Here is a 19,557-nt window from a genome sequence, read left to right as displayed (position 1 = left end):
CATGATATGAATTGACCCAATATCAAGTATGTTTTTTTAATATGTATAATTACTGTCTCAGGTGATATGGCAGATAAAGCCTATATGGGTTGCTGGGCTTTGATCTCAAATTTGATCTCAGACCGGGGGAATCCAGGGAGTTGGCAGACTTGACTTATTTCCACTGACATCCATTGGGCCACCCCACGCAGGTCCTCCATGTCACTCAGGATGCCCCCAGGAGTTCTGTAGTCCTCAGCAAAAACACAGTGTTTACAATATCGCATTCTCTGTGGTATTGTTTTTATGGAAGAGCTGTGATGGGATGGACACCAAAACAAACAGGGCTGGCTCATACTGCTACCGACTCCTAGTTGTGTGTGTTTGTGTGTGTGGATGGGGTGGCGGGGGGTGGGGGGGCTGTGGCTTTCCCACAGTCATAGCCCACAGTTCCTTCCCATATATTTATATTTTGACAACTGTAAATACCTACATCCAGAACATAAGAACCAGAGTATGGAGCATCGGAATTGAGTAAATATGTCAAACCTGTCGGGGAAGGGCCCTGTTCACACATTAATGTTCACAACCACAGTATGATTATAAATGTGTTATCAATATGACAATTACATTGGTCTCATCAATATGCCTGGAGTTTCCTGTGCTGTAGTGCCACCTGCTGGTGAAAGCCTTGATTTGGTCATTTGTTTGCAGTGTGTCATATTTGTTCAGTCAAGCCACAAAAGATAATTTGATCAGGAAATCCAGTCAGCAAAAAACAACACATTACAGAAGCTTTGGAATCTGGGCATTCTGTAGATGCTCCCACAAGCACCCTGCTTCATGGTAGACAGAATGACATCGTGTCACGACGTGAGGTGGGGTTGGACCCAAACGCAGGGGAGTTGGCAGGCATGGCAGAAACAAGGGTTTTATTTCTCAAAAACGGGAACAGATAGGGTACTCACACGGACAGGTATGGTAAGGACAAGAAAAAGACTGGACACTAAACAGAAACCTAAATACACAGAACCAAACGACACACAGGTGGACACAATAGCGCAAACGAGAACAGGTGAAGACAATGACAGGGAAACACTAGGGCAGGACAAAAAACTGAAACCGGGGGGGCACGGCTGTGGCCGTGACAGTACCCCCTCTCAAGGGACGTCACACAAGGCCGGAGCAGGTCTGGAGGTCGGCCCGGAGGCAGGGCAGAGGGCCGGGGCAGGTCCGGGGGCCGGCCTGGAGGGTCGGGGCAGGTCCGGGGGTCGACCCGGAGGCAGGGCAGAGGGCCGGGGCAGGTCCGGGGGTCGACCCGGAGGCAGGGCAGAAGGCCGGCGCAGGTCCGGGGGCCGGCCTGGAGGGTCGGGGCAGGTCCGGGGGTCGACCCGGAGGCAGGGCAGAAGGCCGGCGGCCCGGAGGCCGGAGCAGGTCCAGGGAACCACCCGGGGGCAGGACGGGCACAGGGGACAGGAGGCGCCTGGGACCGCGGACGAGGGGGCACGGACGAGGGGGCGCATGGGAGCGCGGACGAGGGGGCGCCTGGGAGCGCGGACGAGGGGGCGCCTGGGAGCGCGGACGAGGGGGCGCAGACGAGGGGGCGCATGGGAGCATGGGCACGGTGGCAGGCTGCGGCCAGGAGTCCTCGGGCAGAGGAGGAGGCGGCCAGCAGTCCTCGGGCGGAGGAGGCTGGGGCACAGGGCAGGAACGAGGCTGGGGCACAGGGCAGGAACGAGGCTGGGGCACAGGGCAGGACCGGGGCTGGGTACCGGCGGCAGGCGGCCAAGACTCCCCGGCAGGAACAGCCTCGGTGGTCTGGGCGCTGGGCGGCACAACCTCGTTGGTCCGGGCACTGGGCGGCACAACCTCAGGATGAGGCAGGGGCACAGGGCAGGATCGAGGCAGGGGCCCAGGGCAGGACCGAGGCTGGACAGGGAAACACTAGGACAGGGCAAAACCAAAAACAACAGGGGGGCACGGCTGTGGCCGTGACACATCGAAACAGTAGCTACAGTGGTTATCATGGATGGTGGTGTCAGACAAAGAAACAAATAACAATGCAGACATATGAATCACTGATCAATTAGTGAGACAATGGGCCACATATTTATTGACATCTGTACAGAAAACATTAGTCACCGGATCATGCAAAGCAGTATACAAACTGAACTATATGGAGCCAAACAGATAAACCCAGATATACTGTCAATAACAAAATAAACTCCTGAGATGACAGATACATAAATACAATACACTATTTTAGAATTTACTGCAAACAACATGTGGCATTCGTGGGTAAGCTGACATGATGGAAACTGCTTGACACCCAGCTTCCTTTACATACACTGGAAGCATTCATCTCGAGAAACACGACAACTTAGTTGAAATTGACCAGTTACGGTTGACCAGTTAACAGTATCTTGAAAAGGGGAGAGGGATAGAAAGAGAGGTACTGCTTATAGGAGTGACTGTAGTCTACAGTCACACTGAGGTGTTATTGCACAAACTGTCTCAATGTCTTTATGAGAAGAAGGAACAAACCACACTACTGCAGATGTCTACACAGTACATGGGGGCTTAAACAAGGGTCACCAGACACAGCCTCTTATCTGGCCGTGAGAAAACAGACACTGTCACAATAAGGCTACAACATCTAGAGAGGCAATGGGGGTTGAACTCGACATTGATATCCCTCACGCTCCACAACCACGACTGTGATGGAGCCATGCATAGGAAGGTAGTATCATTCTCCTCTCACATGGACAGACTTCAAGGTTTTGGACGAGGGCTATGGTACCTTGCTGTAGACAGACGTACCTGGAGCCAGAACCATCACTGTACATTAACACTCAACTGGGCTTCACTGACACTGAGACAGAGAAGCTGTGGGGGAGGGAGGGATGTATACAGGAAGTTAACACACAGTTAATCTCAGACTGGGTCACACTCATGTCAATCATGTCATCATCGGCCCCAATCCCCAGGCATTTAACAGGGCTGCAGTTAGTCGGAGAAGAGGCTGACGAAGGACTTGCGCAGGTTCCGGATGGTCTCTGCCTTGGCCTCGTCCTCGTTTCCCGAGCGGAAGAAAGTGGTGTCACTGATGGCATTGAAGGCATTGGTCAGGGACTGTGATTTGCTGAAGGAGGACAAGCAGGGAAAAAGTCAGACAACATACGTCAATGAAGAGATGCACAAGCAGTCATGATGGCTAAGGTTGAGCTTAACACTTGGTTGACACTAAATGTAATTGACGTCGTTCTTTGAATGTCAATGACACTGCAAATTCAAGACGTTTCTTTTTGTAGGAAATCTGTGATATGAAAGTATCAAGTCTATAGTCAGCTATATGTGCTGTGGTTTAGGTTCTTACTTGAGCAGTGGATGAGTCTTCGGTTGGGCTGTAGGCTGCTCCTCAACAGGAGGCTCAGCTTCAGCCTGGGCTGAGGCTGGGCCGGCCACTGGCTCTGGAGCTGGGGCGGGGTCAGGGGCATTGGCTGGGGCTGGGGCTGGGACAGGGGCAGGGGCTGGGGTTGGGGTTTGCTCTGGGGACGGTGCCTTAGTCTGGGGCTGAGCTTTAGGTGGTGACTGCAGCTTAGCTTGGGATTGAGACTGGAGTTGGACCTTTGTTGTAGACTGCACCTGTGTTGGGACTAGGGGTGAATCAGAGCCCTCTGGCTGAGGTTTGGGCATGGCTCTGGGGGGAGGTGGGGTCTGGGGCTTTGGCTGGATTTGTGGTTTGGAATTCCTGCGTACTGGAGGCACAGGTTTGGGAGGAAGCGGCTTGGGAGGCAGCGGCTTGGGAGGCAGCTCAGTGGGCTTCCCAGGAGCAGGTGCTGGGGACACCTGAGGCTGGGGCTTTGGCTGCTCTGTGGTGGGTGCTGGAGCTGGGACAGGGACTGGGACTGGGACCAAGACTGGGGCTGGGACTGGGACCAAGACTGGGGCCAAGACTGGGGCTGGGGCTGCTGTTGGGGTTAAGATGGGGAATGGGTCTGCAGCTAGAGGAGATTGGACTGGAGCCGGTGCCGGTGCTGGTGCTGGGTCAGGGGTTGGAGCGGCTGCAGGGGCAGGAGTTGGGGCTGGGGCTGGGGCTACAGCAGGAGTTGGGGCTGGGGCTACAGCAGGAGTTGGGGCTGGGGCTACAGCAGGAGTTGGGGCTGGTGCTAGTTTCGGTGGGGCAGGCCTCTGAACTGGAGCAGGCCTTTGAACTGGAGCAGGCTTTGGAACTGGGGTCGGCTTTAGTACTGGGGGTGGCTTTTGTACCGGGACTGGTTTTTGTACTGGAGAGGGTTTTGGCACTGGTTCTTTCTGGGCTGGCTCTGTTGAAGGCTCCCCACTCTTAGACATTGACTCCTGAGTTCTCACTGGGCCCCCTGCAGGAGAATACAACAAACAGACATTGTTCATCATCAACAAATATGGCTGAACCTTGCAACACATATTAATCAACATAAAGAACTAGCAAGGTTGTGAAAGCTTCATATCCAGCACCAATCATTGAAATGCACTGACTGGACAAACAAGGCATCTCAAAGCCTCATCTAGGGAACCAAGCAGCTCAGATGGGAGGCTAGATCAGACTAATAACTCATTCTAATGAGTTAATAACTCATTCTCACTGATGGTGTACAGGGGAGCAAGTCAACGCTGGAGGGCTGCAGTGATGCACACTGGGAGGATCCCGACCCAGGTTCCAGCCGTTTCCCATTTTCCACAGTCACATGCACGTCTGAGTTGAAAATCTCGGTTTTAGCAAGGCAATCAAAAGTCAATTAAGTGTATCAAGAGAGAAAGTGTATAGAAGCCCGCTATTAATGTACGCTGCCGTTCATGTCAAATGGAGTATTTTGTTTATATGATACGATCGCCTGCCAGGTGGCTGTGAGTGATTTTGGGGGGAGATTTGGGAGATTCTCACGGTGCATGGTGAAAGGCCACAGAGCGGGGATGCAGTGGAGAGAAGGATCGAGGGACAAGAGGAGGTTCATGCACCAAACATGAAGCCTTACATTGATCATTGAATGTCATAAACATCCCAGTGGTTGCTTGTGACTCACATGACACAGAAAGAAACAGTTTACACAAACGATGTCAGGGTCTGTCCATGCAGAGAGTAGAACTGTATATGGTTTCAATTCCAAATCGAATGTTAGCAAATTTAACATTCAACACGTACAGTACAGTATGCTCTGTGTCCGGAACAACAAACTCCTCATCACTAGAATTCAATTATTCGCATAGCAATGCAGAGAAGGACACATCTGTATTACAAGCTTCATAACTGTGAAATGAACACCCTGTCTCAAGGTTTGAGCCTACCAACTGTATCTTAAGTATATTTAGCTTCCTTATGGTGTTAAAAATGGATGAGGTAGTTGTGTTGGTGTGAACATCTAACTACACAACTCACTGACAGTTGGGTACACAAATGCAAATGAACAAACAAATGTTTGTTATTCAATAAACGGGAATAGATCTAGCAAAGAAGCAGTTATTGTTTGGGAGATTCCTCCAAATGAAATCCAACCCCAAACAAAGTACTGGCTTTAAAGAGGCAATATAAAGATAATGCAAGATAAGAAATCAAGATAACTAAATTTGAGCAATAGTTCTACTGAATAGATGGATGATGACATTCAAGTTCATGAATCTCACAAATGTTTTTTTTTGCAGAACATAGAACAGTTGACTTTGTGGTTTTAAACCCACACTAGCTAATATTCTATATACCCTAAATCATACTGTACACACATAATGTTAATCACAGTGTTGCTGTACAATCATCATTGTACATCTAGTAATAATATAAAAAATCTGGGTAAATAATTTACAAAAGATTTCTTTTAAGACTAATTAAAGGTTTCTATTGAAAAGGTATCATTTTTCCTACACTGTATTTAAAATAAGCTATGCCTTTAGGACAAAGAAACAAATATTTCTGTTAATAAGGCAGTGGTATGGAATGGAATGGAATGACCATTTTAACATGAGTGTATAGGAGATAGCTGCATCAAACATGTCCACGGTTGTAAGACACTGCAACAAGCTCATTGACACTATAGGCACAATTCGATTTAGACTGTACATGTTCTAAGACACCAAGGCAGAAATCCACAAGAATGCACAGAGGCATAGTGCATGTAAAAGGAAAACGTTGATCCCACTAAACTGTACGAAGGTCAGCAACTTGACCTCAACCCTCGCATTGATTACTTAGTTACGTAAGTAACAACTCAAGACTCCCATCTGATGGAGAAACCACTCTCTAGCCATCCTGAGAGCTAATCACTTGGCATGGAGCTGCTTTGGTCCCTCTGGGACGCCACTACAGTCTAGAGTGCACTGTAAACAACCTGGTGGTGGGGGCCGCTGGACTGGAGTCTTGCTGGGGTCAACTGGGCCTTCCTTCGGAGCAGCGCTCTGGAAAAAGAGAAAAAAGAGATAGAGAGAGATGGAGAGAGAGAGAGACGAAAAGGGAGAAAGAAAGAGAGAGGTAGAGAGAGGGAGAGAAATGAAAAGGGAGAAAGAAAGAGAGAGGTAGAGAGAGAGAGAGAGAGAGAGAGAGAGACGAAAAGGGAGAAATAAAGAAAGAGGTAGAGATTGAGAGAGAGAGAGAGAGAGAGACGAAAATGGAGAAAGAAAGAGAGCGGTAGAGAGAGAGAGAGAGAGGTAGAGAGAGAGAGAAAGGGAGAAAGAAAGAGAGAGAGAGAGAGAGAGAGAGAGAGAGAGAGAGAGAGAGAGAGAGAGAGAGAGAGAGAGAGAGAGAAAAGGGAGAAAGAGAGAGGTAGAGAGAGAGAGAGAGAGAGAGAGAGAGAGAGAGAAAGGGAGAAAGAAAGAGAGAGGTAGAGAGAGAGAAATGAAAAGGGAGAAAGAAAGAGAGAGAGAGGTAGAGAGAGAGAGAGAGAGAGATAGAGAGATAAAGAGAGAGAGAGAGAGAGAGAGAGAGAGAGAGAGAGAGAGAGAGAAAGGGAGAAAGAAAGAGAGAGGTAGAGAAAGGCAAACCATCAGAAATGAGGCCACGGTTGAACAGTGCAGCAACAAAGGTTTTCAAACATGTGAACTTCTTCACACCAGGGGGCGCACTGACCACAGGGAAGTTCTGAAACCAGGAAGTGGAGTATGCTGTGTCACTGTCATTTAGTTTTCTGACTGCACCCTCATATCTTTTAATATGTCTCAAATAAAGACATACCCAAGAGGGTATTGTGACATTCTTACCTGTGGCAGGCCTGCTATGGGTCTTTGAGGAGAGCGAGCAGCTGTCCTTGGTAGAGCCTTGTTCATTTTGGTGAGGACTATGTCTGAGATTAGCTGCCTATCCTCAGCCTGGTGCTCACCAATCAGCTGCAGAGATGAACCCACAACCTAGACCATGGAAAAAAACACCAATGCACACAAACAGACACACACACACACACACACACACACACACACACAGTTTACACCGAGCAGGACATTCATTCAATTTAGCATGAATAGCTGAGACAAATACCGGTAATATTTTGACTGATTACATTTCCAATGTTTAATTGCATTCTGTTTTCTGTTTGCGTACTGGAGTTTAACAGTGACATTGTGTGACAAATTCTTAAGTGTTTTTCTTAGGGTGTGTCTTTTCAGGTCAAGATGAGGATAAAAAGATTACTCTCTGTTTAACTTCTAACAATCACAAGGAATGACATATTTCTTTCTTTTAAAGTGTGACATTTCGTTCACGCTACAGGTCATGATGAGGATAGAAAGATTTGTCAAGTTTAACACAATAAGTCTCTTTTTTTGCCTGAGGGGACTTGGCTGCAGTGTAAACAATAAAAAAGCCAGTTTCTATGGAAACGCCACCCTTAAACTCTCCAAATGGTTTCTCAGGAGGGAAGTTAGACATTACCATGGTGACATGCCTTATGAGGATGAGACTCATGCAACGTCTAATGACTTGAATCCATCAAGTGATAGGGCAGAGATAGTGCTGTGGGCAAATGAAACGCCTGCACCAAACAGCCGTGCTATCCAGCTCCATCAGTGAGTGAATGTGCCATTAGGGATGTGTGTTCTGAGACTAAGAAGGCCTGGGTAGGACTGAGGTGCTTGATCATTGTGGCAGGACTCCTCTCCCCTGTGGTGAGGCTGAAGGGAACATTGCCACATCACTGGGATGGTAACTGTCTTCCTGTAAACACTCTACTGGAGTTGGTTTCCACCAGGCTTGTCCTCCCTCTGCCCCAGGCCCCCGGCCAGTAACAAGGCAGCTCGACTGTAGGAATACCCACACTGGAACATCACAGACATTAGGTTTCACCATGACAACCATACAAGGTTGTCCTCGGTGACAATCACCATGCCCAATCCTCGTGGTCCAACACCACGGTTTCACTCAATCGTAATCTAGGTCTGATATAATGGAACAGGTTGGAGGAGCGACGCTCATAGTTTCAATGGGAAAGCCTCCCATTTTCCATCATGCTGTTTGATCCTTGCTACAGTCCTACTTGCGGGACAGTGAATTAGGGCACAAAAGCTAAATTTGGAAAGCGTCGCTTCAGTGAACCAATTCTGGCAATGGCATTAAACATGAGAAAACATGCTAGGCCAGAACAACAGTTATTGAAAGTAAGGACATATCCGTTTTTTTCATACAATGAAGCATTTTAACACAATTAAACAAACAGCAACTACATATAGTGTATTACATGTAGTGTATTACATGTAATGTATTACATTTAGTGTAATAGTTACGTACTTGTGTGGTCAGGGCTCACCTCAGTGATGTAATCTTTCCCATCCTTGCCACAAATGGCTTTGACAGCACAGATATCCAGACCCCCAAAGACGTCAGCACAGGTGTCCACCCACAGCTTGTACCTGGGAAGAGAGAGGACAGCCTCTGAAGTTAGAGAAGCTAGAAAACGCACCCCTCAAACATATCCAGTAAACAAACTTGTCTCTTCAACGAGGAGGAGCCATAAAATCACACTTTTTCAGGGACGTTTGTCAAGTGTCCAAGGTCACAATAGATTTCGTATAATTTAAGACTAAAACCAGGACTGTGTCTCCGTTAATGATTCAATCACTCACTTATCCGTCATGGCTACTTGTTCCAGCATGGCGGAGCCCGTGTTAGTCTTCCAGTTACCAGAGATGGAGGTTCGCCTACAGCCAGTACAGAGAGGGCACACGAAAAGGACACCTTTAATTACAACGAGCTAAAAAGGCAATGAAATCAAATATATGACATGTTGGCCTTCATAAACACACACAATTGTAGTTTATTTATCGAGACACCACCTACATGTAGGCCTTGTAGTCGCTGCCAATCCTCTGTACCCTGATGTCGTACTTAGCGTCTACAAAGGGCTCTGTGGTGGTGTAGGTCTGGGTGATAGCCACCACGCTGGCTATGTCCTGGAAGTCACTGTGGTTGTCCACCTTCACCTGCACACCACAAACAGAGCAGACGTGAGACACTTGAGGTGGACAAGAGCATTACATTTACATTTAGTCATTTAGCAGACGCTCTTATCCAGAGCGACTTACAGTAAGTACAGGGATATTCCCCCGAGGCAAGTAGGGAGAAGTGCCTTGCCCAAGGACACAACGTCAGTTGGCATGACTGGGAATCGAACTGGCAACCTTCGGATTACTAGCCCGACTCCCTCACCGCTCAGCCACCTGACTCCCATTCGCATTACTCGCGTTACTCGCATTACAGATGATGCAGATGATGAATCTCGGTCTTACGTGCCGCCAACATGGCGTCACATGCCATTATCTCGGTCTTACCTTCCCCATTCCGGAGTGGGCGTGTCCTATCTTCACCACCACGGGGAACGTGGGCATGGAGATCTGAAAGACACACAGGAGTCTGAGCGACTGGAACTCTCGTCATCTTTTTTTTCACCAGGATGTCAAATGCAAACAGGATGGAGGAAACAACAAGGACCTGTGTGTTTTCTAAAAGCCACTGTTTGCCTTCGTGCAGTCAACTCCAGACTACCCCACCTGTGACCTGCCACACCCAAGGCTGAGTGAATGCTTGAATAACTGACACAGTTTGGGCACCTTTAGCTGAGCCTTCCCTCACAAGCTGGGTCAAACATACACATAGCCTACTGTTGTCATCATTTTCCTTTCCTCCTCTCCTCTAATACAAACGAAGAGAGGAAGTCAGATTGGCCAGTAGTGGGAAACCGTTGGAGAGAGTTACACAGTAAAGAGGGCAGTGCTGCAGAAGCCCAGGGCGTTCTTAGAAGAGATGGGTCTGCAGTGAAGGGAGAGTAGGGACTCTGGTAAACTTTAAAGTAGACCATGTTCCATCACTCTAGTTCAACTGGAATACCTAATAGAGTTGAAGGTGTGGTAGAGTGTGGTACAGGTTTTTCCCCTCTATCGTTTTTCCTTTGAAAAACCCTGGCCCTGATACCTCGGCCCCCTCTCATCATAGGACTCCATGGATATGTAGAGCAGTATAATGACAGGGCTGTCCACATGAAAAGGTGTCTCCCATTTCCTCATAAAGCTGTGTTTAATTCAATGTGTTGAGACCCAACTTGTGAAACAGCAGCCAAACCAAATGCTGCGCACAGTGAGGAGTTACTCACGCTGAGTTTCTTTTACAATATTAAGAATATTAAAAACGCTTTGTATTAACATAGATACTGCAGATAGATAGCGGCAGAATTAAACCGAATGAACCGAGAACATCTCTATAAAAAAAACACATTTGAAACACACTGTCAATTCAAGAGAAGTAGGTGCAATCAAAATAAGGGGAGTCCCTCATAAAGTTTTTTCACTGAAATACAATTATTTTTATTCCGAATAGTCGACAGTGGACACTGATTGTGCAAGCATTGTACATCCCACGTGAAGCATGTAGACACTTGCAGTGATTGTGACAGAGCCGCCACAGAGCTGGGGGACTGGGGTTGGAGGGGAAAGGGGCGGGTCCTTGAAAGGAAAAAAAAAAGAAGGCGGTGCTTAAAACAGCCAAAGATGTTCTGTATAAGAGGTTCCCTGTTCCTCAGCCTGCCAGCATTCAGGGAGAAAGAGAGTGAACTGAGAGAGAGCACACCCTGTGTTTGATCAAAAAGAAAAGGAAAAAGGGAGCTAGAGGTAAAAGAAAGAGAGACAGAGCGAGAGAGAGGGAGAGAGAGAGAGAGAGAGAGCGAAAGAAACAGCAAGACACTCTGAGAGCATCGTAGCCGACAGGACCCGTGAAAGTAGGTAACACATTGCCACAAGATTTCCATCTCAGCCCCTCCGCTCTGCTCCACTTGCCCCGCTGCGGGACACAGCCAGCTGTGGTGCGCCGGCCACTAATCTGAAGAAGCAGCGACAGACAGAGAGAGAGAGAGAGCAGCAGCGCGGAGCCGTCGAAATGGGCGCCCCCCTGCCTGGATGTGTGGCCCTGAGGCTGGTGGCCCTGCTCCTGACCATGAGGCTGAGGGACCTGGCGGAGGGATGCAGCTGCAACCCTGCCCACCCACAGCAGCACTTCTGCAGCGCTGAGATAGGTACGTCCGCCTCTGGTCCACCACACACGACACACGACACGCTGCATTCACCTGCCGCGCTCACAACATTCACCCACACCTTTAGGGTCCATCTTTATTTACTATGCAGCTCTGTGAGTTCTGCACACGAGAAAAGATGTACTGTGAATATTGCATTGTGGGTTTGATGGTGTCCCAGATATAGCAGGTGATCCTATGCAAGACTGGGTATGGGGGGTAGAGTGGGGGGGATTTCAATTTCAGTCATATGAATGCACCTTGGGTTTAGGTTCATGGTAGTCTGGGACCTGTACTACTGGGGGCCAACACAATATAAATACCATGTTTTGGAGAGGGAGTTATATAAGAGTTTGTTTGTGATCTTTCGCACGTGTGTGATAATACTAATGTGTGATGACAATTGTTATGCTACTACATATTGTAAATCTAAATGATGATTACATACAGTAGAGTGTGTTTGTCTGTAATTCTGAGATTAATAGTACTAAGAACATAAGTATATATTCATGCAATGGGTTTTCTCAGTAAATCTGTTCAATGGACTGAGCTTAAAGTATAGTTATTGGAAAGGACATGCTCAACTTCCCATTCTTGGATAATTCTATAATGCGTAAGTGCACTCTTTCCCAAATGCACTCAGTATATATTTTAAGGATCTTAGCATCAAACATAACTGTAAAACAACGACAAACTTTCCTGTGAGCTGTTCTCTCTCTTTCTGCTCCACCTCTGCCTTTTCTCCATCTCTCTCTCTCCATCTCTCTCTCCATCTCTCACTGTCTCCCCCCCCCTCTCTCTCTCTCTCTCTCTCTCTCTCTCTCTCTCTCTCTCTCTCTCTCTCTCTCTCTCTCTCTCTCTCTCTCTCTCTCTCTCTCTCTCTCCATCTCTCACTGTCTCCCCCCCCCCCCCCCCCCCTCTCTCTCTCTCTCTCTCTCTCTCTCTCTCTCTCTCTCTCTCTCTCTCTCTCTCTCTCTCTCTCTCCTCTCTCTCTCTCTCTCTCTCTCTCTCTCTCTCTCTCTCTCTCTCTCTCTCTCTCTCTCTCTCTCTCTCCATCTCTCTCTCTCCATCTCTCTCTCCATCTCTCACTGTCTCCCCCCCTCTCTTTCTCTGTGTGCTAGCCAAAACCAACACTCCTATGTGACTGGCTGTCCTGAGGTGCAGCTCAGAGCGGGCTGGAGTCTGGTGTGGAGAGTTGAGCTCTATGTTAGTGTCAGAGGCCTGTCTCCTGCAGAGGAGAGGAGAGGAGAGGGGAGGGGAGATGCAGTCTGGATAAAGAAACTATTCGAATTCAGATGACTTGTAGAGTATGTTGACTGCATTCTGACAGGCTTTCAAAAAGTGTGCCAAGAGCTCAGATATCTAATCCATCTTATCATAAAGTGAAGTAGACCTTTATTTGTCCCCAGAGGAGCAGTTGGTAGTGCTGCAGTAAAAAACGATACAAATCATAATAGCACTGTACAATACACACACAATATCAAAGAAGATCTTGATCAGTGCAATAAATTACGTCCTGGATTCGGACTTCAGACTTCACATCTTTAGGGATGTTTCTCGTGTGGTTAACTCTTTGTAGCCTGTTTGACCTTCTGATTCCAAGTGCGCAGAAACCTCCTCTGAAGGTATCCGAACTATCTGGATTGAGCTCCACTTATTGGGACAACGCTACAGAGACAAGGGTCCAACCATTAGGTCTGGAACATGGCCTAGAGTTTCTGGCAGGAGGCCAGACAGCGCCAACAGTAAACATACAACGCTTACATCACAGGCTGATTATCATCTCTATAGACGCCTGAGGGCTGTTGGCATACTAAATTATTACATTAAAGCTACTGACAGGACTTTGTGAGGGATACAGGGGATGCAGTCCACAATCTGCAATTCATTTATCTGTAATTCCCCCCCCCCCCCCCAAGGCAAACATTTTGAGTTTGTCATTTTGCTAACTGGTCGAGACTAGCCATGGACACTGGTTGAGTCTAGCCATTCTGTAGGCAGAGGCAGGTTGTATGGGCGCACAATAGAAGTTAAAAAAGGAATTTGATGGATCATGATACTGTTTACAACATTTGATCCTGGTCAAGAGGAGATTAGTGAGACCAAACTATTGATGTGAGGAGCAGAGATAAATCAACTCTAAATAACATGCTTTACAGGTGTGTGATCAGTAACTACTAGTACGTCAGTAAGTGTCTAGACTAAATGTTTTTTTTTCGAGCTGAAAACGGCCTAATGTCATTATCACTGTCTTGCCTTCCCTGACTCATACAGAAACGTTTCTTCCACACACCTTTACTCCACTGTGCCTTCAAATGCCCTAAAACAGGCCCACAAACTTATTCTGAATACAGTCCCGGGCCAAGAGAGGTCTTGTTGGCAGCGGTGGTATAGACACTCGAGGGTAGGTCAGATCCAAATGCTCTCAAGCCGGGAGAGGCTGGGTTGGCCTCAGCAGGGATTAGTGAAAGGGCTGAGAGCAGAAGCCTCACTTTACAGTGTTTATATAATGTGCCAGGAGCCTTATCCTACAGCAGTGCACTTTATCCCCCCGACACTCTGCCAAACACCAAGCCAGGCAGGGAGAACGGCAACACACCACATCAGTGCGAAGTGGAAACTACCTCTGGCTGTAGAAACAAAGCTATTTTAGTCAACGCATTTCGAATTAATTGTGCTGTAAAACAATCCTTGTTATTTCGGTTTCATGGCCTCTTCTGTCATCTGTCCTGGCGTAACTGAGGGAAAAATCCTGTAATGTCCTTGGTGAGGCCATGGTTTACACAGCATGAATAAAGCCAGAGGATCGTTGCAGGGTTGGAACAGGAACCAGAGTGATTGGAGAGTGACCTTGCTGGATTTAGATTTCGACGTTCTCCCAAACACTGTTGATGTAATCCCAACAGTGTGACGAGAGGACTTAGACTGAAAGACTAACAGTCTGGTCGTGTGAGCCCGGTATTGTTTCGCCGAAATATAAACAGACCAATGGAATGGATTCTCCTAATTGAACAGGGATTCGTCTATGGAATTGTGGTTCATCCTCTTTGTTCAACCAGCACTTTTGCAAAGCTGCAGTTGGGTCAACACCTGAGTGAAAAACAAGACTCTTTCCAGATTGTTATGTGGTGGGTGGATAACAATGGGGATGGTTTGTTTAGCTGTGTCTGGGTGGGGGGGTGGTGGTGGTGGTGGGGGGGGGGGGGCTGGGGGGGCTAGGGGTGGGGGGGGGTACTAGTCAGGAACACACCACAGTACTCACACAGCTGCCTCAGCATTCCACTCTCTTATAGGGAACAATGAGAAAAGGAATGACAGTAATGTGTTTGCAATCATAGGCTAATTCCTTATAGGCAAGCAGCTATTTAACATCAAACAACCTTTGAAGTGTCTACCTTTATTTAAAAATCCATACAAAACTGAATTCAACTTCAATTTGACGTGGTTTAACTGTCTTGTACTACAACCATGCAGTGGAATTGCATCTTCATGTTCTGCTCTCTGAGAATTCAGCACCTTGGAAAACTTGCTAGGAAAATCGGGATCCTTCAGCAGGAAGGTTACTTTGGTGTTATTCTGTGTGAGGCTGCATGCAGCCAGCTACTTGTAATTCTGGGAGGGTTTCGGTTCGTCTTCTCGACGAGGGCTGGATCAGGGCGGGTGACTGAGGAGGATGGCTAAGGCGGCCCTCTCTGTAGAAGCACGGCCCTAATCACACGACACTGGGCTCATTGAAACATGCAGTGCAGATTAATATCACCCCAGAAACAGAGCTAACAGTGTTTATATGACCAGAGACAGCTTATGCATATTAAACACTCTGGATGGCTAAGCCTGCCAGATTCAGTTTGTGGATTTTGGGCCTTGTGTGTGTCTCTGTGTGAGTGTGTAGAGGTGTGTGTCTGTGTGTATATGTGTGTGAATGTGTAGAGGTGTGTATATGTGTGTGTCTGTGCGTGAGAATGAGCGAGACAGAGAGTGAGAGAGAGAGAGAGTGTGAGAGAGAAAAAAGATAAAGAGAGAAGGAGGGGGGGCGGGAGAATGATGTGAAACCCAATTAAAACAAATATTCTTAAAGGGGTAAAATTATCCATTGCACCATCCAACATGGAAGACACCAGATATTCTTGGGGCCATTTGTCTCGTGAAAAGGGATTTCATGAAATGTTAAACAGGTTACAACAAAGCAGCTCATATTCCCTGCTGCGCTTGTGTGATGTGATGTTGATGTTCCGAGGGGATGGAATGTGTCTGGCAATTTGCTGATATCTGACATGTCTATCCAAACCAACATCTCATTCTTAGTGATCCGAGCAAAGATATCCGGGGAGAAGATTGTGTCTCCTAGCAACAGCTCCTCTCCCTATCTGAAGATGATTCAATATGAGATCAAGATGATCAAGGTGAGCACCCCAAGCCAATGCATCACCCAGGCTGAATCATCACGACATACATCGCACACAGAGGACACATTTCTACACATTATTATCATATGTCACCAAACAAAAGGGGGGATCCCAGTGAAACCAACTTAAACGTGTCACATGCTGTTGACGAGGACCATTCGATCCAGGAGACGGACACTGACGTTCTCATGTGATTCCTCCCACCTTTGAACTGCTGCAGATGTTTAAGGGTTTCGACAAGGCCAAAGACATCCAGTACGTGTACACACCTGTCTTCTCCTCCCTCTGTGGCGTCAAGCTGGATTCCAACAACAAAGTTCAGTACCTGCTGTCAGGTACGTCATGGGATTCAACGACATGGGGACCTATCTGGATGGTTCTTCAATGGGCACCTCGGCTGAACAATGTTTCAAAAGTGTACTATCTCGCCAAGTTAGAGTCTTGACGTGGTGGCGACGTGAAATGCGTGTGTGTGATGGCATACAGGAAGCATGTGGAGCGATGGGAGGATTTCTATTGGCCTGTGTGACCTGGTGGAGCCCTGGGACAACCTCTCCATGTCGCAGAAGAAGAATCTCAACTACAGATACCAGATGGGCTGTGAATGCAGAGTAAGTGGTGTTGGGACTCAAACATAAGACCTGTAGAATAAGCTGGAGTGTCTCAGACCTAAGACGTCATGTCCTAGTTCCATATAGGTCAGGTAAAAAACTTAACTTTGACACAGTGTGTCTATATATTTAAGACTAAAGGAGATTTGAATAAGCTCAAACCACATCTGAATTGACCATCAGATGTGTTATCTTCCAGTCGACGTTGCGCTATGTAACGCTAGGTTTCCGGCCAGACTCTAACTGTCCTCACTGTCCCCCAGATCAACACCTGCTACACGGTGCCCTGCTCCACCACGGGCGACAATGAGTGTCTGTGGACCGACTGGCTGCTGGACAACAGTCTGAACGGGGAGCAGGCCCGGCAGTACGCCTGCATCAAGCGGAGCGACGGCTCCTGCAGCTGGTACCGGGGCGGCCCGCCTCCTGAGAAGGACTTCCTGGACATGTCTGATCCCTGAGGGGGCGGGGCCGGATGTGATGTGTGTCCCCCCCCCCCCCCCCCCCCCCCTCCCTTCACCACCCGGCACCTCCGACCGTGACAACAACACCCCATCCCACCCTCCTGGTTTTCGTCACCTCAGCCCCGCCCCCACCAACACCCCCCCCCCCCCCCCCAGCCCCCCCACCCCCCCAGCCCCCCCACCCCCCCCAGGCAGAGGGGAAATGGTCAGAGGGACCCTGGACTCTGATGTGTTTCTTTGGACAGTTTTATAGCTCTGACACCTTCCCTCTTCCTTTGTCCATTTTTTCAGAACTCAAGTGCGAGTTGTTTTTCTTCACTGTGGGAAACCTAGTCTGCAGTACCACTGCCTATTTTCTTCCTTACTCTAAGGGCTTCTGAAGGTGGGCTAAAAATTGCGTTTTATATATTTCAAACACTTCAAGTGTGGTTTATTTTGCTTACTTTGCATGTAGTGTCCACTTACTGGACTGTCCCATCAGTCCTATACTGCCTGACAAACAAAGTAAAGCACACCTCCAGTTTTTCAGATGTTAGGAGTAAAGTCTGTTACATATTTAGGCCTTGATGCCAGTCTCGCTACGATGAATGTATGAGTTAAGAAACAGGCAGGATGTTGAGACGACAAAGATCAAGGTCAATATAGCTTGAGATTGTCTCAGTCTTCCTGTTGTCTGTAGCAAGAGTATTCACCATCCTGTATGTCCCCATGACATTATTAAATAAAACGTGTTCCAATCCAAACAGTTTGACAATTAGATGTTGTGTGATATATGTAGATGGCTTGCAATTTCCCCCCAAACCTATTCACTGTAAGAGAGTGTATATATTTCTATGGTTATTAATACATTTTAACAGCTAAGTTAGACAAGATTGTCCTTGTGTTTAATTCCCCTGTGCTGTTGTGAATTGTGCCGTTCCATTTCCTGTGCCAAAAAGCTAATACATTGCTCTAACCCAAGAACACGTAGAAGCTGTCTTTGTGCACACTCTTTAGCTAATTGTTTTGTATACAAAAACGATGTTAAAAAAAGTATTTATGTGTCTTTTTCTGTCAATATATCGTTTTCTATTCCATTGTACCAAAAAAAATATTGTATATAAAAAGTATGCTCAATTCAATTCGAAATTCCTATTGTAGTTCTTCCTTCCTCCTCCTCTTGAAAGATAAAACAATCCTTTCTAGGAAGGCTTTCTGGTGACCATGAAGTGATGGAATAACGTGTTTGTTCCAGTAAGTATGTGATGCGGAGCAGACACCCAGGTCTTACCATGTCCTTGTAGTTTGGGTAGAAGGTCTGGTCGATGAGGGGAAACTTGTCAGGGCCGAGCTTCTTCTGGGTGCTGATCAGCTGGGCAAACTTGGAGAGCCACCAAGCCAACACACGAGTCAGAAACAGAACAATGACGGGCAGAGGGGATGCCATCAATGAAAATGAACCTTCCAATAGTAATGTTACAGGTTGATGATTGTCCGCAATGACGTTTCGTAATTTTTTTTGCAACGCTTTTATCCAAATCGTCGCAAAAATATCAAAGTACAAGGATCAGAAGTGCATAGATCTAACAGTATCTGGGTGGTCCGAGTCAAGGACCGGTTTGCATTTACCAGAGACAGTACAAAGTAACCACAGCTCAGCCACCAGGCACGGTGAAGCTCAAATCTCAACTACAGTGCAAAAATGGAATCCCAACATTCAAATTACACAGTACAGTGCAGCAAAAACCACGTGATATCAAAAGCGCAGTGTCAAAAAACCATACTGAAGTCTAGTCTGATCCCTTTTGATCCCAGCTGTGCCCTAGGCCCGAGCCTTCCCTCAAGCTAACACACTCCACCAACACAAACACTGAGCCCATACGGAAAATGAGCGGTTCTGACGTTGGCTCGGCCTGTGAGTGTACTGTATGACGGGGTGTCTCTCACCGCCCAGGGTTTATCGCAGAGGTTGTAGATGGACTCCAGTGAGTTGACGCTGGGGATGCCAGCGTACTGCAGGCCGATGATCATGTTGCGGAAGTCCTCGTTCTGGGCCATACTGAAGGCATGCTGTCGTACCAGAACAAAGTCCGGCTTGAACGACCTGTGGAGAGAGGAGCAGGATAGACTGACTGGCTGCCCATGTAAATTGGACAGCAAGAAGGATGACATTTTGTCGAGCAGTGTTGAGCAGTGGTGGGCTTGTGTGTCTGGGAGGTGTGTGTGTGTGTGTGTGGGGGGGGGTCCCATGTCAGTGAAAGAGTGATGGTGATATGAAACGGCCCCTGTTGGTTTTCCTTTTGTCTTACTGTGTATGTGGTCTGTGCATGTGTGTCTGTCTTTATTCATGTGAGTTTGTGTGTTTGTGTGTGTGTGTAGGTGGTTGTGTGTGCGCGTGTGTGTGTGGGGGTATGTGTGTAAACACTGGCACCGTTTAATCAACACCAAGTCATCCTGCACACAGCATACCAATGACTTCTTCTGAGGAGCAGGGAGAGAGGCCTACTGGTGGTGTTTGTGTTCACACGCCCAGGGGAATCATGTGCATGCATCCTACCCACTCATCCTCATTTGAATCACTGAACACTGAACCTCAACAGGAATG

The 19,557-nt window shown here is 47.6% G+C and overlaps 3 protein-coding genes across 3 annotated transcripts in view; 1 reads left to right on the top strand and 2 right to left on the bottom strand.

Moving 5' to 3' along the window:
- Window positions 1–1,149: 1,149 nt before the first annotated feature.
- LOC136951099 (uncharacterized) lies at window positions 1,150–2,815 on the bottom strand. Its single transcript, XM_067245609.1, has 2 exons — window positions 2,780–2,815; window positions 1,150–1,923 (listed from the first exon to the last, which is right to left on the bottom strand). Exons 1-2 carry the CDS (start codon window positions 2,813–2,815, stop codon window positions 1,150–1,152), a joined length of 810 nt encoding a protein of 269 aa, XP_067101710.1.
- The window catches only part of syn2b (synapsin IIb), a 36,662-nt gene continuing 19,189 nt past the window's right edge, over window positions 2,085–19,557 (bottom strand). The window contains exons 4-13 of the mRNA XM_067245608.1: window positions 18,900–19,056; window positions 18,244–18,333; window positions 9,763–9,825; window positions 9,272–9,414; window positions 9,058–9,132; window positions 8,742–8,844; window positions 7,204–7,350; window positions 6,339–6,405; window positions 3,356–4,358; window positions 2,085–3,121 (exon numbers count right to left, since the gene is read on the bottom strand). Of these exons, the coding sequence (XP_067101709.1) occupies window positions 2,986–3,121; window positions 3,356–4,358; window positions 6,339–6,405; window positions 7,204–7,350; window positions 8,742–8,844; window positions 9,058–9,132; window positions 9,272–9,414; window positions 9,763–9,825; window positions 18,244–18,333; window positions 18,900–19,056 (1,984 nt within the window). The 3' untranslated portion in view covers window positions 2,085–2,985. The remainder of the gene's footprint in view (window positions 3,122–3,355; window positions 4,359–6,338; window positions 6,406–7,203; window positions 7,351–8,741; window positions 8,845–9,057; window positions 9,133–9,271; window positions 9,415–9,762; window positions 9,826–18,243; window positions 18,334–18,899; window positions 19,057–19,557) is intronic.
- Window positions 11,044–18,090, top strand: LOC136942122 (metalloproteinase inhibitor 4-like). The gene is made up of 5 exons (XM_067234912.1): window positions 11,044–11,495; window positions 15,798–15,895; window positions 16,119–16,233; window positions 16,385–16,509; window positions 16,773–18,090. The coding sequence occupies exons 1-5, from the start codon at window positions 11,360–11,362 to the stop codon at window positions 16,968–16,970; spliced, it is 672 nt and encodes a 223-aa protein (XP_067091013.1). The 5' UTR covers window positions 11,044–11,359; the 3' UTR covers window positions 16,971–18,090.

This window comes from Osmerus mordax, chromosome 1 (assembly GCF_038355195.1).
Source record: "Osmerus mordax isolate fOsmMor3 chromosome 1, fOsmMor3.pri, whole genome shotgun sequence".
NCBI classification, from domain to species: Eukaryota; Metazoa; Chordata; class Actinopteri; order Osmeriformes; family Osmeridae; genus Osmerus; species Osmerus mordax.
This window is presented reverse-complemented; position numbering and strand designations above follow the sequence as displayed.